This window comes from Coptis chinensis, chromosome 5 (genome assembly GCF_015680905.1).
Source record: "Coptis chinensis isolate HL-2020 chromosome 5, ASM1568090v1, whole genome shotgun sequence".
Lineage (NCBI taxonomy): Eukaryota > Viridiplantae > Streptophyta > Magnoliopsida > Ranunculales > Ranunculaceae > Coptis > Coptis chinensis.
The window spans coordinates 78,616,757-78,634,153 of NC_141460.1; the positions used below are offsets into that span (position 1 = coordinate 78,616,757).

The 17,397-nt window shown below is 38.5% G+C and overlaps 1 protein-coding gene across 1 annotated transcript; it reads right to left on the bottom strand.

Moving 5' to 3' along the window:
- Positions 1–625: 625 nt before the first annotated feature.
- Positions 626–1,640, bottom strand: LOC147499086 (transcription factor TT8-like). The gene is made up of 2 exons (XM_086559096.1): positions 1,231–1,640; positions 626–1,134 (listed from the first exon to the last, which is right to left on the bottom strand). The coding sequence occupies exons 1-2, from the start codon at positions 1,549–1,551 to the stop codon at positions 763–765; spliced, it is 693 nt and encodes a 230-aa protein (XP_086415222.1). The 5' UTR covers positions 1,552–1,640; the 3' UTR covers positions 626–762.
- Between the last annotated feature and the right edge of the window lie 15,757 nt (positions 1,641–17,397).

Consider the following 17,397-nt stretch of genomic DNA (forward strand, 5'->3'; position numbering starts at 1 on the left):
TAGCTTGTTGCTAAATTTTACAAAGTTCATTCTCAGAAATCAGTAGTTGGTAGTTCAGTACCATATATGCACATGTCAGTTGTCGCTGTTACTTGACTACGGTCACTTCCATTGGCATGCGCTGATATAAACTGGTGTGGAAAAAGCTGATTCGAGGTTACTGATGAGGAAGACCAAATCTTTCCTTTTACGACCTTCATCCATTCGTTTTTCTTCTTTTTCCAATGAAGGCCAGTTTCTGAAGCTTACTATTGTGCGACATCTTAATTTCTGGTTATGAGCCTATGACTTATGAGTAGTGCTGTAAATTGTAGTCAGGAACTAGAGTTATCATTTATCAACTTATATTACTCCACCACGCCATGTTTTAACCTGCCGATTTTCAGTTCCTGATTACCAAAATCCATCACTGCACGGATCCAAAAATTAGTACCTCCAGAGTTGAGACCTGATCGATTCAATATCTTTTTAACAAGGACCATAAAAAAAATCCAATTTCCATAGCTCTTGCTTCTTCACTCATTGGACAAGTCACAACTTACACCACAAAAATTTGTTTGTCTGTTTGTTTTTTTTTTCCTTAACCAATTAACAAGCACAATTAAAAGAAAAGGACAAAAAAATGTAAATTAACCCATTAATTTATTATACTCAACTTGCTAACAATGGCCCCCACCACCAATTTCTTCTTCCCCAAGACTCATACTCAATTTCTTCAAGTAGTTTTCATAAACATACTTTTACAATAATTTCCAACAAAAATCACAATAAACTTAAAATTTTTCTCTTAATAATATCTACAATAACATCTCTATCAACATAACCATGAACAGCAGCAGTCACCATCAACTTAATAACACCACCATTAACACTAGCATTTGCACATATAACATCAACCGTTTGTTCTTCAAACACCATTAAAACCTTTGCTACTAAACCGTTTCCAACTCCCAAAAAAACTCCAAAAAATGCCATTTCACCTGAAACCATCACATTCAATCTAGCATCCTCACTTCTAAAAACCTCCATTTCTCTTCTTTCAACTGCCTTCTTGCGATTTTCCAATACATTTATAACCCCTTCAAGTTCCTTAATATATTCAATACTTTCAGACACAATAGTAGTCTTTGGTGCCTGAAACAAAACGCCCCAGATGTTAAATTCACAAACAAAAAACACAAAAACAAAGAATACCCAAGTTCAAATTTGTGTGGAATATATATAGTTTACCTTGGAAATGAGAGTGGGTATCATTGATTGAAGAGTTTGGTAGTTGTCGTTCATGTTACCTCTTCTTTCTCTTTCTCTCAGTATCTCGAATTCATTACAACCTCTGGGTCTTTTTCTTGAAGATGAAGAAGGGTTATTTAATGCGTAATGATGGGTTTCTTCTTCTTGGAGTTGTTCTTGTTTGATGGTTGTTTGTGGGTAAAGTTGATGGAGTGAAGGGATAATAATAGAGTCGCTGTAATTTTCCATGATTTTGAGTAGGTAGTCTGAAACGTCCTTCTCTTCCTTTTCAACTGCTGCTTGTTTTTCTGTCATTGTCATGGGTTAATGTGTTATAAATCTTAACAAACTCTGTCGTACTGTAAGAAGAGAGAGATGATTTCGGAGGCTGAGAATGTAAAGTGGAGTAGGGGACTAGAAGAAGTTTGTTTCTAGGAAGAAGAAAAAAACTAATTTTATGTCGTTTCGATTTTGATTCTCTGCTGCAGTCTTCGTACTATGTAGTGGACTAGTCACTAGTAGTCAATTAGGAGTGCTGCAGTCTCAATGTCCATTTTTTTTTTATAACTCACAAGGACCCGAATAGATGAAAGGTTAAGTATACTCTTGACGCGAAATAAAAACGGATCGGGTAGATGAAATGTCAAGTATTTAACGTCCCGACCCAGACGAAACGACCCGGTGTATTTAGCTATGAACATTGAATGTTCATAGTCCTTGAGTATGAACATTCAATATTTATAGTCTTTGGGTATGAACATTGATTGGGTATGAACATTCAATGTTCATAGTCCTTTGGGTATGAACATTCAATGTTTATTGTTCTTGGGTATGAACATTCAATGTTTATTGATTGGGTATGACCATTCAATGTTCATAGTCCTTTGGATATGAACATTCAGTGTTCATAGTCCTTGGGTATGAATATTGATTGGGTATGAACATTCAATGTTCACTATATTGATGTTCATACATCAATATATGAACATACATCAATATAACGAGTTCATATAAACATTCAATATATTGATGTTCATACATCAATATATTGTATAAGGTACATTCACCTATTTAGATATGAACAATCATTGTTCATACACCAGCAGAAGGTATGAACACTCATTGTTCATAGTAAAATGACAGAAATGGTAAAATCGGAAAATATTTATTTAAATCCGGGTCATTTGTCCTTCAGAGTTATTTTCACATAAGAATATAACTGGCATTTTAAAACATGTAAAAAGGCGGGGCCAACTTATTTTGTCCTTGAGGATTACTAATTTTGAAATAGTAGGTTCGTGAGTTACTTTTTCCCAAAATTTGTCCTTGTGAGTTACTTACAAAAAACCGTGTTATCTAAACTTCATTTTCCCCAAAATTAGGCCTTGGGACCAATTTCTTGATATTGAAATTACCGATTTCGCTGTACTTTTTCAACGAAATTACTATAGTGGACACTCAATGCCTCAAATCTTCTTTTTTTTTTTTTTTTTTTTTTTTTTTTTAATGTATGGAAACGAGTGCCTCAGTAGTTGGTACTTGTTACAGAAGTCATGGAGTGGTGTGCTTCCTTTTCTCTTCGTAAGTTCGTAGCAATAGTTTTGGCCTATTGAGTATTGAGTGGGGGCTCTAATAAATTCGGTTAGGCTAGTCAAGTGCTCTACATTTTCGAGTCCTTGGGTCAGGATTGGGTCAGTCCAAAATCAAGTATCCATAACGATCCATAATGCTCTATACATGGAAATCATCTTTATTAGACTAACGAATTCAGTTCCTTGTCCCATGAATTAGAAGGAGAAATGGTGCCTTGAACATTTGAGTGACTCCATCAATAAGGGAGAGATCTTGATGTATTATTAAAATATTAGATTGGTGTTGCTTTTCAAATTATTGTGTTCACAAGGACTGGCCTTGTTGGTCAAGTTTAAGTTTGGTGTTCCATTATTCTGTTTTCTTTGATTTGTTTAGGAAGTTTAGGAAAAATCATTAAATCAGTACCAAAATCTCTTCCAAGTTCCAACCATGAGCCCTGGTGCTCAGAAACAGAAGATTTTCTGAGGGATGCATGCTAACTCTTTTGGTAGCAGAATATATGGCATAATGGACAGTGCTGAATAACCTGATGCTTCTGTTTGACTATAAAGCTTAGAATCTGGGTCCATAAAATATCCCAAAATAATTTTTTCGGAAAAAAATAATAAGAAAATCCCGAAATACCAACAAAATCATTGATAATATCAAACATTTCGATATATTGTATCAAAATTCAATTAATTGCAATAAATCCCTCAGTTTTTTAAATTTTATTTTATTTCGAATTTGCCATATGGGTTGACAACTTGACATGTTTCAATATATGGATATTTTGGGGCTTGATAAGGCATTGGGTATCTTTGATTGAGGATGTCTTTGGGCATCTGAGAAGTGTGGACGTTCACAGTAAGTTGCACATTTCATTTTTCTCTGCGATCAATTCAACAGGTGAGATTGAGAAGGGCAATTTTAAAATCTTGTACATGGTAGAAACTGTTGGGGTTTATACCAATACCAATTGATTCTCCCACTACACAGATAATTTGTATTTGAACACAATTCAACTCCAGACAAATTATAAACATCAACTACAATCTATATTAACATGCCCAACTCGCTAAACAACTATTAACAAAAGATAATAATGTAAAACATAATTAAACGCATACCAAAACACAAAGACATACCGTGGTTCAGCCAATGGTGCCTACTTCCACAAGAGCTAGTCTTTTATAAAGTGGGAAGGAATATTACAATCTTTCTTTTCAGTCTCTCACCTTACTAGATCACTCTTATCTCTTTACAGGATTGTCTTTCTGTAAAGGCTATCTCTCAATCTTGATAGCTTTCAAGATTGGGTTTTCTCTGACTTTTGTGCTGCTTCTCGTGTGTTTTTTGGGTGTTAGGTTTTGCCAAAAACTCTAACTCTTATTGCAAATTCGCAGTCCACAATTTCTTCTGAAAATAGACTTGGCGCGGGTCGCGCGTCTGGTCTTGCCCGAGCCTCGGGCAAGACCAAGTCAAGCGCGGGTCGCACTGAAGGTACTGGAGGTCGACCAAGGCATGAGCGCGGGTCGCACCTTGGGCAAGCCTATTCTGAGTGCAGGTCGCGTTCAAATATTTCCACGCAGAATGAACTTCGTTCTCTCCTCATGTTAAGGATAACCCCAACAATTTCCCCCTCCCGAACAGTGAGGGGGGCTACCTCCATGCAATTTCCAAATCAACAGGATGAGTGTACTGCCATTTCGACAATAGCACAACAAACATCAAATTCACCTTTCGGTAAGACTTTGGTCATCATATCCGACCCGTTCTTGTCGGTATAGATCTTCTCGATACACAAATGCTTGTCTTCGAGTACTTCTCTAATCCAATGATAACGCACGTGTATGTGCTTGGATCTAGAATGAAAACTCAGATTCTTGCTCAAATAGATGGCGCTCTGACTGTCACATAGAACTACAAACTGTTTCTGCTTTATCCCTAGTTCGTCGAAGAACCTCTTCATCCATAGCAACTCTTTGCAACACTCGCTGGCTGTAATATACAAAAACTTCAGAAGTGGAGGGCAACACACTTTTGCAACTTTGATTGCCAAGAAACTACTCCCCCTGCAAAAGTAACCAGATAACCGGAGGTAGACTTCATCGAGTCAACATCACCTGCCATGCCTGCATCAGTATAGCCTTCAAGTAAGGGCTTATTTCTACCAAAGCATAAACACAATTTGGAAGTGCCCTTGAGATATCTCAGTATCCACTTAACACCTTCCCAATGTTCCTTATCCGAATTTGACAGAAAACGACTTACAACACCCACGGCGAAAGCTATATCCGATCTTGTACACACAATTGCATACATCAAGTTGCCCACTGCAGATGCATAAGGAATCTTTTCCATCTAACTCTGCTCATGCTCACCCTTTGGACACATCTCTTTGGTCATGCGGAACTGGCCACCAAGTGGACAACTGAGTGGCTTCGCTTGATCCATGTTGAATCTCTTCAACACCTTCTCAATATAGCTTTCTTGAGAAAGCCACAACTTCCCACTCTTTCTGTCACGAGTGATCCACATCCCAAGTATCTGCTTTGCTTGACCCAAATCCTTCATCTCAAAGGACTTACTCAAGTCTTTCTTCAACTTGGATATCTTGTTGATGTTTGGGCCAACTATCAACATATCATCCATATACAGCAATAGCACTATGAAATCTCCATCTGGAAATCTCGGAACAAACACATAATGGTTGGAAACAGACTTCTTGTATTCTTGTTTTGCCATAAAGGAATCAAACTTTATGTACCACTGTCTCGGTGCTTGCTTCAACCCATACAAGCTCTTTATCAGCTTGCATACTAGGTGCTCCTTGCCTTTGACCTCAAACCCCTCTGGCTGGTCCATGTAGACATCTTTTTCAAGGTCTCCATGAAGAAAAGATGTCTTAACATCTAGCTGCTCAACCTCTAGGTTCATACTTGCGGTCATACCTAATACCACCCGGATAGAAGTCATCTTCACTACAGAAGAGAAAATTTCATCAAAGTCAATCCCTTTTCTTTGACCGAATACCTTCACAACAAGGTGAGTTTTGTGCCTTGGGTGACGATTGTTCTCCTCATGCTTGACTTTGTATATCCACTTATTCTTGAGAATTTTTCGTCCTTGCGGTTTCTCAACTAACTCATAAGTGTGATTCATATACAAAGAATCCATCTAAGGGTGGAATTTCAGCTGAGGGCTCGGAGCTCGGCTTGGGCTTGGCTTGTTTAAGCTCGGCTCAAGCTCGCTCGTTTACTATATGAACCAAGCTCGAGCCCAAATTAAAGCTCGTGTAACTAATGAGCTTGATGAAGCTCGGCTCGTTTAGCTTAAATAGCATATTTATAGTGTAAAATAACCGAGCAGCTCGGCTCAGCTTAGGCTTGGCTCGTTTAAGCTCGGCTCGAGCTCGCTCGTTTAACTATATAAGCCGAGCTCAAGCTCAATTTAAAGCTTGTGTAATTAGCGAGCCAAACTTGAGCAGGGTAAAGCTCGGCTTGTTTAGCTCGAATTCCACCCTTAAATCCATCTCGTCATGCATGATCTTCAACCACTTTTCTTTGTTTGTACCTTCAAGTGCCTCTTGATAGTATATAGGTTCTCCACCATCCAATAGTAGCACGTACATATGTAGTGGATACCTGGTTGAAGCTAGTCTCTCTCTGTTTGACCTCCTTGCCCCATCTGCTGGTGTCTCAGGAGGATGCACTTCTACTTGCTTTGGTGGTGGTTTATGCATCTCATCTGCATCTTCTATACCAATAGGTTCTATCCCATCATGAGCAATAGGATTCTCATCATGCGCTTTAAACTCATGGTTCTCTGCATTCTCAATGTCTTCTACACGTTCCACAGTAGGAACTTCTAGTTCTGAATCAACAAGATCATTGGTGAAAGCCTGTAGATTCTCACCCTCCTCAAAGTCTGTTATGGTTTGGTCTTCCAGGAACACAACATCTCAACTTCGGATTACCTTCTTATTAATCGGATCATAGAGTTTGTAACCAAACTTTTCATCTCCATAACCCAGAAAAATGCACTGCTTGGCTTTGTCATCAAGTTTGGATCTTTCATCCTTCGAAATATGCACAAATGCCCCACACCCAAATACCCTCAAGTATCCATAATCAACATCTCTACCTGACCATACTCTCTCTGAATAATCACTATTCAGAGGCTTTGACGGAGATAGGTTGATCGTATGCACGGTTGTACGCATTGCTTCTACCCAGTAGGTTCTAGGTAGCTTAGAGTGAGATAGCATGCATCTCATCCTCTCTACAATGGTACGATTCATTCTCTCTGCTATTCCATTCTGTTGTGGTGTCTTGGGAATGGTCTGCTCATGACGAATCCCATGACTTTGGCAATACTCATCAAATGGCCCAATATACTCACCCCCATTATCTGAGCGAATACACTTCAACAACTTCCCAGTTTCTCTTTCCACCATGCTGTGGAATTTCTTAAACACGCCAAGTACTTCATCCTTGGTCTTCAGACTATAGGCCCATATCTTTTCTTGATGCATCATCAATGAAGGTCACAAAGTATAAAGCTCCCCCATGGGACTTCACTTTTATAGGACCACATAAGTCTGTGTGCACTAGTTCAAGGACATTGTCCTTTCTGTGAGACGGGAATCTTTGGAAAGACACCCTGTGTTGCTTTCATACCAAACAGTGAGTACATGTATTTAAATGTTTACCTTTGATGTCTGGCAAAGTCTTTTGCTTAGCAAGAACTTCTATCCTTTTTATGCCCATATGACACAGTCTTTTGTGCCACAGTTCGGAGGAAACTTCTTCTTCTGCCACATTCACTTTTGCTTTACACAAACTAGCCTGTGTTTTGTAAAGAGAGCAAATTTTCTTTCCTCTGGCTGCTACAATAGAACATCTACTCAGTTTCCATACTCCGTTACCAAACGAGTTTACAAAGCCATCGTCATCTAATTTTCTAGCCGAAATTAGGCTTAGCCGTATGTCAGAGACATGTCTTACATCCTTGAGTGTCAAGGTGTAGCCGACATTGGTTTCTACATGAACATCTCCAATGCCTATAATTTTCGAGACACCACTGTTACCCATCTTCACTTCACCATATTCACCACCACTGTAGGTAGGGAAGAATTTCCTGTGCGGTGTGACGTGATAGGATGTTCCTGTATCTATCACCCACTCTGTATCTTGACATGAGGTACTAAGACAACACACACCACAATCTAACACAATTTCCACTAGGTCGTTAACTAGTGCGGTAGTATCTCTGCCTTTGTTTCCGTTCCTCTGCACCATGTCTTTATGTACACATTTATTTTTCTTATCCCTCTTCAGTGTTCTGCACTCATATCTGAAGTGGCCCTTGGTGGCACAATAGTAACATTGCATCTCTACCTTAGGAGTTCTAGCTTCACCCCTAGATTTACTTCTATCATCACCTCTAGAACGAGATGGTTTTCTATATCTATTTCTCCTCTGTTTCTCTGTGACAAGGATCTCTGAGCGAGAGGAGCTGCCTTTTGAACTCCTTCTAGTCTCCTCATTCAACAAAGACGTGATAGCCATCTCCATGGTAACGATTCCATCCTTGGCTGCTCCGTGTAGAGAGACTGCTAATGTCTCCAAACTTTTGGGTAGAGAGCCTAATAAAAACAAAGCCTCAACTTCATTTCCCAAATTAATCTTCATCAAATGCATCTGATTGCTGGTATTCTATAATTCGTTAAGATGCTCAGACATTGAAGAACCTTCTTGGTACTTTGTGTCGGCAAACTTCTTAACAACCAGCACTTTGTTTCCGCCCGACTTCCTCTCATAAAGGTCTTCGAGTTTCTTCCACAAGCCAAAAGGTGTAGTCTCTTGGGATACATGGTGAAAGACACTGTTGTCAATCCACTGTCGAATGTACCCAATTGCTTTTCTCTCAAGCTTACTCCACTCAGCCGCTGCAACCGCTTCCAGTCTTTCTCTTCCATTCTCAATGGGTTGTGCCAAGTCCTTGCAATAAAACAAGTCTTCCATCTTGGCTTTCCAAATGGTGTAGTTCTTCCTATTCAGACTCGTCATGCGAGTGTTCATGGAATAGTCCATTTCTACAAGTTATTTAAACTCAAATTTTCTCTCAGGAATTTTGTCAAACACCTTCTGACCAAGATTTGGATAACACCCTAGGCTAATCTAACCAAGGCTCTGATACCACTTGTTGGGTTTTATACCAATACCAATTGATTCCCCCACTACATAGATAACTTGTATTTGAACACAATTCAACTCCAGACAAATTCTAAATATAAACTACAACCTATACTAACATGCCCAACTCGCTAAACAAATATTAACAACAGATAATAATGTAAAGCAGAATTAAACACATACCACAACACAAAGATATACCGTGGTTCAGCCAATGGTGCCTACTTCCACAAGAGCTAGTCCTTTATAAAGTGGGAAAGAAGATTACAATCTCTCTTTTCAGTCTCTCACCTTACTAGATCACTCTTATCTCTTTACAGGGTTGTCTCTCTGTAAAGTTTATCTCTCAATCTTGATAGCTTTCAAGATTGGGTTTTCTCTGACTTTTGTGCTGCCTCTCGTGTGTTTTCTGGGTGTTAGATTTTGCCAAAAAATCTAACTCTTATTGCAAACTCGCGGTTCACAATTTCTTCTGAAAATAGACTTGGGCGCGGGTCGTGCCTCGAGCAAGACCAAGTCGAGCGTGGGTTGCGCTGAAAGTACTGGAGGTCGACCAAGGCATGAGCGCAGGTCGCACCTTAGGCAAGCCTATTCTGAGAGCGGGTCGCGCTCAAACATTTCCACGCAGAATGAACTTGGTTCTCTCCTCTTGTGAGGGATAACTCCAATAGAAACAAGTACAGTCGAAAATGTCTACATAATATACACCAAATTATTATTATGTGTAACATTAATCTAACAATGAAAAACCTTTGGCTTGTACTTATCCTTGTTCGATGCGGCAGCAAGGCAACTCTTGATAATGGACAAGTTGCTTGGAGTGACATTTGTCCAAGGGCGTACCGAGAGTGGAGTGCCTCTTTCGAACCTTCGGAACAGAATGTATTTGAAAAATATTGATTATAAGAAAAGTAGGAAAATACCGCATTCTTGAGCATCAAACAATTGCATTTGGCTAGTATTGCAACGAACAAAGCAGGAGATTTGGAACCCATATACTAACATGGAGTTACAGGACTAAAGTCGCTAAGATAAGAAGACTTATAATAGCAAAACCACATGAAGAACTATTAAAGCACAACCTTTGAGACTTTAGCCGTCCGGTTTATAAGATTGCTCATCTTTCAGATCTCTCCCTAAAGTCAAATTGTCAAAATGTTCTGAAGTATCTATTTTTTCGGTTCCACTACATCTCCTTAGTAAATATTGTAGTACTCACTGTTCAGCCGTAAGAGTAGAGCTATCATTGTTCCACACCCTACGGCTTACCTATTTCATGAACGATTTGTTGGAATCTCTTGTGTATTTCTAAATACTAGTGTGTGTGTGTGCAAAGTGGAAGAGATGAACAAATAGTGTTCTCTCCACTTTAGTGCATACTAGATAGTCCCACATTAGTTATCCACCACATCAGGTCGGGTTCAGGCTTGGGCTTGGGCTTACTGTTGTGGGTAGTGGTTTGACCAATTGCCTAAACTTGTTTTGTTTTTTTTCTTGAGCAACAAGTTTTGGTGTTCTATTAGGAGTTGGTCTCTCTTCCTTATCTATTTAGGAGACCGACCTAACCACTATAAATAGGACTGTAAGTCCATAGAGGGGATAGACTTTAACAGATCAGAATCCCATCTCAGAGAAACAACAACTATAACCTATCCTATTCTTCTTCTCTTCTTCCTGTAGCCGCCAGAGAGAGTTATATTGCTGTTCTAGAGGGTAGTCTGTTCTAGTGCAAAGTCAGACTGTTGTTAACCATTGAATCATGTGAGGAAGACGCCACTACTGTCTTTCTGCACCATTGGAAGGGGCGAAATCTTTTCTTAAGATTGTTAGAATCTCTAAGTGTATTTCGAAATACTTGTGTGTGTGTGCAAAGTGGAGGAGATGAACTATGTGGGTTCTCTCCACTTTAGTGCATTGTGTTTAGTCCCACATTGGTTAACCACCACTAGCAAGTGAGGTATATGAGGAATTCCTCTACCATAAGGGCGTGCCCTTAGGGTACAAATGCTTTTGTGTTAGGAGGGAGGACTCACCCAAAGCCACACGCGCGCCAAGACGCCCGCCAAGACCGCCAACCGAACCGAAATGTCGTAAGTCGGTCGGTCGTTGCGGGCTGGGGCTTCTTACCGCCTAGTGTGGGTAGTGGCTAACTAAAAGCCTAAACTTGTTTTGCTTTTGCAGCAAGTTTCGGTGGGTGTCCTATTACGAGTTGGTTTCTGCTACCTTATTAGTTTGTGAAACCAATTTTGAGGAGGTCCTTCTCCCATCTGGTAATGGTCTGCCTTCCTCTATATAAACACTGTTGTGCGTCCATAGAGAGGTATCTTTTCCAGACGCAGAGAAACACGTTTCACATCATCTGAACTCGTGATTACTAGAAATAGACCTTCACCCCACACAACATCAGAGAACCAGAACTTAACCTCGTCCTATTCTTCTTCTCTTCTTCCTGTCAGCCGCCACAGAGAGTAATATTGCTGTTCTAGAGGGTAGTCTGTTCTAGTGCAAAGTCAGGCTACTGTTAACCATTGTGAGGAAGACGCCACTGTTGCCTTTCTGCACCATTGGAAGGGGCGAAATCTTTCCTTAAGGACAACCTAATCCACGCCTTGGTTATTACCTTTTATTCTGTCCTTGTCTCTTTTATTGTTTTCTTTATCCGCATACAACAATCTTAAGGAAAGAACAAGATGTCTACACCTGTTGACACCACGCCGATCAAAGAAACCAATTCTGGAGTCATGGAAGTTACTTCCACTATGAGAGATGTTGCACCTCTATTGAATGCTCGCAACTTACCCAATGTGTTAAAGATTGAATCCTTCAACGGTTCACACTTCAAGCGATGGAGAGAAAGGGTATTCACAGCCCTAGATGTACTCAACTATGCAAAGTATCTCACTGATACAACACCTGTGGAGGGTTCCAATGATTTCGAAAGAAATCAAGCTGCTTGGCTCAATGGGAATAAGGTATGTCGTCATGCTATTTTGAGTACCTTGTCCAATGAAATTTTTTATATTTATTGTTCAAATAAGAATGCACATGATATATAGGAGAGTTTGAACAAAAAATATATAATAGAGGATGATGGTACTCAGAAATATGCTATTGGGACTTTTCTAAAGTTTCAGATGAGAGAGGATAGAGATGTAACGTCTCAATTCCATGATTTTCATGTGTTGTTTAATGATTTGAAAACTGAGGGTATTAATTTACCCGAAACCTTTGTTGCTAGATGTTTGATTGAGAAACTCCCCGAGTCTTGGAAACACTATAAAAATAGTATGAAGCATAAGCGCAAGCAGATGACTCTTGAGGATGTGATCATTCACATTCACATAGAGGAAAAGAACAAGACTCGGGATGATGTGTTGTCTAAGGAATTCCATTCTAAAGCCAATATCATTGAAGGTAATCCCAGCAAATCTAACAAAACCTCTAAAAAGCAGAAGTATAACAAAAATAAGAATTTCAAGGTCAAAGGCACTTCTTTTAAAAGGAGTGGTACTGGCAATGGAAATTGTTATGTTTGTGGTAAACCTGGACATAGCCAATATATTATTAAGTAATGAGCATCGTTATCTACAAGAGGAAAAAATATGGAAAACAATCAATATCCTCCTAAACCTAATTTAGTCAAGGAGATGTAAGGTTATGGATTGTCTTCTTAGACAATATCCTCTAGTGACTATTTTAGACAAGGAGATGTAACGCTTATAGATTGTCTTATTAGGCATTATCTTCCTATGACTATGAATAAATAGTCAAGATGATGTACAAGTGCGTGGATTGTCTCACTATGTAAGTTGGAATGTTGAATGATGAAAAGAAGAATGATAATGATATTATCTTAGGTAAAACCCTTTTAATCTAATTCTTCTATTCTTTAAAATTCATTTGAATCACTTGTGGATTTCCTTTCATATAGATAGCATGAACATAATATAACTATGTTTAATATGATTCATAATCATAGACTTGAGTAAAGTATATGCTTGTCATAAGAGTGCATATTATTGTTGTTGTTTCTTTTAGTGTTTGTAGCGGTATAATGTGTTTTGCATGTAAGTTTGATTATGTTGAGTAAACATTGAACTGTGGGGGGTGATGACCTATATGCATGACACTGTTTTACCATAGTTCATCTCACAAGATAATTGGAAAAACACTGAACTACAAAGTATGGAAAGGTCTTGGGCCTATCCAAAAATGTTTCAAAATGTGGGGGGTGTCTTGTCAAGGCTATTGTGAATGAATCTAAAAGAAATATTTTTGAGGCCTAGAACTACCTAGTAGATGTTCATTGGTAAAACTTATAATAGTGATGTTTGTTTTAGTTGTCACGCGTGATAACAATCTTGTAGATATCACACTATTATTGAATGTCTTATATGCTAATTTTATTTTGAGGATGTGCTTTCTGTAAAATTGGCATAGAGTGGTTGGATGTTCATAATGAACTACGTAAGAGGATCCCATAATTTATGAATAAGAAATTTGGAAGACTATCAGTGAGTATATCCACCATTCACGGTGATGATGTTTATATGTTTCTTGAGGAAAATTCATTAACCTATAAGGAAGTTGTCTGTCTATGAGAAGTGTCTTTTTTTAAGGATACAACTTCTCTAAACTGGACTCTTATTTTATTGGGGGATCTATAGTTAAATTGAATATTCAAGAGAAAACTAAAACGTGATAGTTGTATTGCAAAATACAAGGCTAATAATAATAGCCAAGGGGTTTCAATCAGAGACAAGATTTATACTACTTTAAAACCTTACTCATGTAACTAGAATTTCTTCTACATAATTCTAAAGACTCTAGTTGAGTAGTTGTGTAGAACTACAATACCAAGTAGTACTAGGTGATGAGCTGAAGGTATACAATTTAGTTAAATCTTTGTATGAGTTGATTCAAGCGCCTATAAATGGCATGAGCAATTCAACAACATATTAGTGTCATATAGATGTCAAAGTACCGTTGTTGATAAAGGTGTGTCTTTTCTTTAGAGTAAAGCAAGACATATGTGTTAATCTCTCTTTGTTTATATGATTTAATATCATGAGTGCTAGCATTGAGAATGTGTATGAGACAGAGAAATTCCTATTTAAAACACATAATAAACCGTCATTGAAAATGATAGTTCATTATGTTGTTAAACTCATTTCTGTAACTGCTATATTCAATTGTCAAAATGTTGACGTTTGAATATGGTTGAAGCCCACAGCGTACCTTAAACCAGACCGGCCGGATGGTCTAAGGGAATTTCGGGAACTACAGAATTGAATGACTAGTGAATATAGGAATTATAACTCATGTTGGTCTTATTATATTATTTTAGCACGTAGTAGAAATATTTTTCATTGAAAAGTATGGGTATTCTGATGGTAAGCATGCGTTAACACCTTTTGTGGCAAATATCTATCTTTTGAAAAATAATCTACTTATGTTTTCTCATACTAAATATGTCAATATCATTGGTAGCCTATTGTACTTGATGAATTATATATGTGAGACACGACATTGCCTACATTAATGGCATACTGAGTTGATAACCCATTGTTCTTATAAGAAACATTGGATGTATATTGTCAGTTTATCCAAGTACTATGGCGGAGCCATTGATTATGGACTTATATTTAGTAGATTTCCATCATTGTTGGAAGGGTAATGTGTTATAAACTGGATCCAGTAATGTTTATGTGTTTACCCTTGGTGGAAATTAACTGTCTTAGATATTATCTAAGCTAATCGCCTTATAAAAGGCATGTGATGATGTTGAGTAGGTTAGCAACCTCTTGGCAAATCTTCCCATTGGCTCTAAACAGCCTCCTCATGTGTCTATGCTTTGTAACTGTCTCATTGCAATAGCTAAGACATAAAGAAATATGTGCAATGGGAAATGTATATACATAAGTTTAAGATATAACTTAATCAAGCAGCTGCTAGAGATTATGTTAGGTTGGACTTAGTTTGGCTACATGTCTGACCACACCACTTCTTTGGAGGCAAGTGGTTATACGTCGAGGGGGATGGGACTTATGCCCATATATAGGGTGACACTGACGGCAACCCTACCTATGTGATTGGAGATCCCATGAAGTAGGTTCAAAAGGAAAAGCAAGTCACTTCGTCGTCTTGCAGTACTATCGTCTTATTTATTTATGAGACGTCCCACCCTATGGCGAGATGGTACTATAGTATACTTTGTATAACTAGAATTGCAATGAGTAAGGATGAGTTATTTTACTCTTATTGGAATCCATAGTCCATTTTATAATGAGATAGTGTATTTTAATTGCAATGTACACTTGATGGATATCCACCTACGTGAATGTAGAACTGGATCGGTTCTTATGAGTATATGGGCAAGTACTCTAGAGCATTCATGGAACACAGGCAGCACAAGGGCCAAAAAGTGCAACACCACAGAATAGGCATATAATGAAAGAGCAATGTGGGTGCATGTGATCTATTTTACTATAAGGGAATGTTGGTTCAAAGATTTTTTAATCCACCACTTTCACGTATTATAAGACATGTTACCCTATGACTGGTTCAAGCCCATAAAGCACCAGTATCTTATGCATTGTTTTCTTGATTCTCTCTGGCATTTAGTTAACCCTTTTCTTTTGTAATATCCTATTCCAAAATAGTGGGGGACTATTAGTATTTTGAAATAGTGGGGGATTGTTGGAATCTCTTGTGTATTTCTAAATACTAGTGTGTGTGTGTGTGCAAAGTGGAGGAGATGAATAAATAGTGTTCTCTCCACTTTAGTGCATAATAGATAGTCCCGCATTGGTTATCCACCACATCGGGTCGGGTTCAGGCTTGGGCTTGGGCTTCCTGTTGTGGGTAGTGGTTTGACCAATTGCCTAAACTTGTTTTGTTTTTTTCTTGAGCAACAAGTTTTAGTGTTCTATTAAAAGTTGGTCTCTCTTCCTTATCTATTTAGGAGACCGACCTAACCTCTATAAATAGGACTGTGAGTCCATAGAGGGGATAGACTTTAACAGATCAGAAGCCCATCTCAGAGAAACAACAACTATAACCTATCATATTCTTCTTCTCTTCTTCCTGTAGCCGCCAGAGAGAGTTATATTGCTATTCTAGAGGGTAGTCTGTTCTAGTGCAAAGTCAGACTGCTGTTAACCATTGAATCCTGTGAGGAAGACGCCACTGCTGCCTTTCTGCACCATTGGAAAGGGCGAAATCTTTCCTTAAGGACAGCCTAATCTGCGCCTTAGTTATTACCTGTTAATTTTGTCCTTGTCTACTGTTCCTTCTGTTCTACTCTAGTTACTGTGTTGATACAACTATTCTAACACGATTTCTCATGTACAGTAAGAAAAGGAAAGGTAAAAAACAATTGGTTAAAACATTGATATTTGGAAGAAAATTGATATTGCATGAATAAAACATTACTAATTCAAGGAATGTCATTTGTTTTAATCCTTGGAGAATTTGACTATGCATCCATCCCCCCTCTACCCTCGCTTTAGGAAAACTGTTAGCATGATATTTTTGGCCCATTAGATATTTTTGGGTTTAGGAAAATTGTAGGCATCGAGGAGATGTGTGTTGGAGTTATCCCTTACATGAGAATGAGGAAGAGGAGAGAAATTAGTACTGTCTGTGTGAAGAGGTTTGAGCGCGCGTGCTCAGATTGGTCTAGCCCAAGGTGCGCCCGCGCCCTTGCCGTGAAAAAGAAGATAGTTTTTTTTTCAGCCTCTCACGGAACAGACTTGAGAGGGCGTGTGCGCTCGAAATTGGCCTTGCCAAGAGCGTGCCCGCACCCATGTCTAAATTTGCAGACTTCTATTTCTATAGTAACCACGAAATTGTGGGGTACTATAAAAACAAGAAATAAGGTTTTGGAAAACCTAAGTCATGAATTGAAACCTAATTTTGAGAGCTATCAAAATTGAGAGAGAACTCTTGCAAAGAGAAAAGCTTGTAAAGAGAGAGGAATGATCTAGTAAGGTGGAGAGACTTGAGAGGAGTGACTATAATCTTTCTTTCCACACTTATAAAATGATTAACTCTTGTGGAAGTAAGCATCATTGGCCGAACCACGTTACATCTTGTGTTATGGTATGTTTTATTTTCTTTGCATTATTATTTGTTTGTGATAGTTGTTTAGAAAGTTGGGCATGCTAGGTTGGTTGTAGTGAAAGTTTAGATTTTTGTCTGGAGAAGTGGTTTGTTCCATTGCAAGTTATCTTAGTAGTGGGGATCGATTGGTATCGTTGTCCCTAACAAGTGGTATCAGAGTTAGTTTAGATTAACCTAGGTTGTTATCAAAACCTTGTCCGAAAGGCGTTTGATAAAATTCCTGAGAGGAGGTTTGAGTTGAAATTGCTTGTAGAGATGAACCATTCTGTGA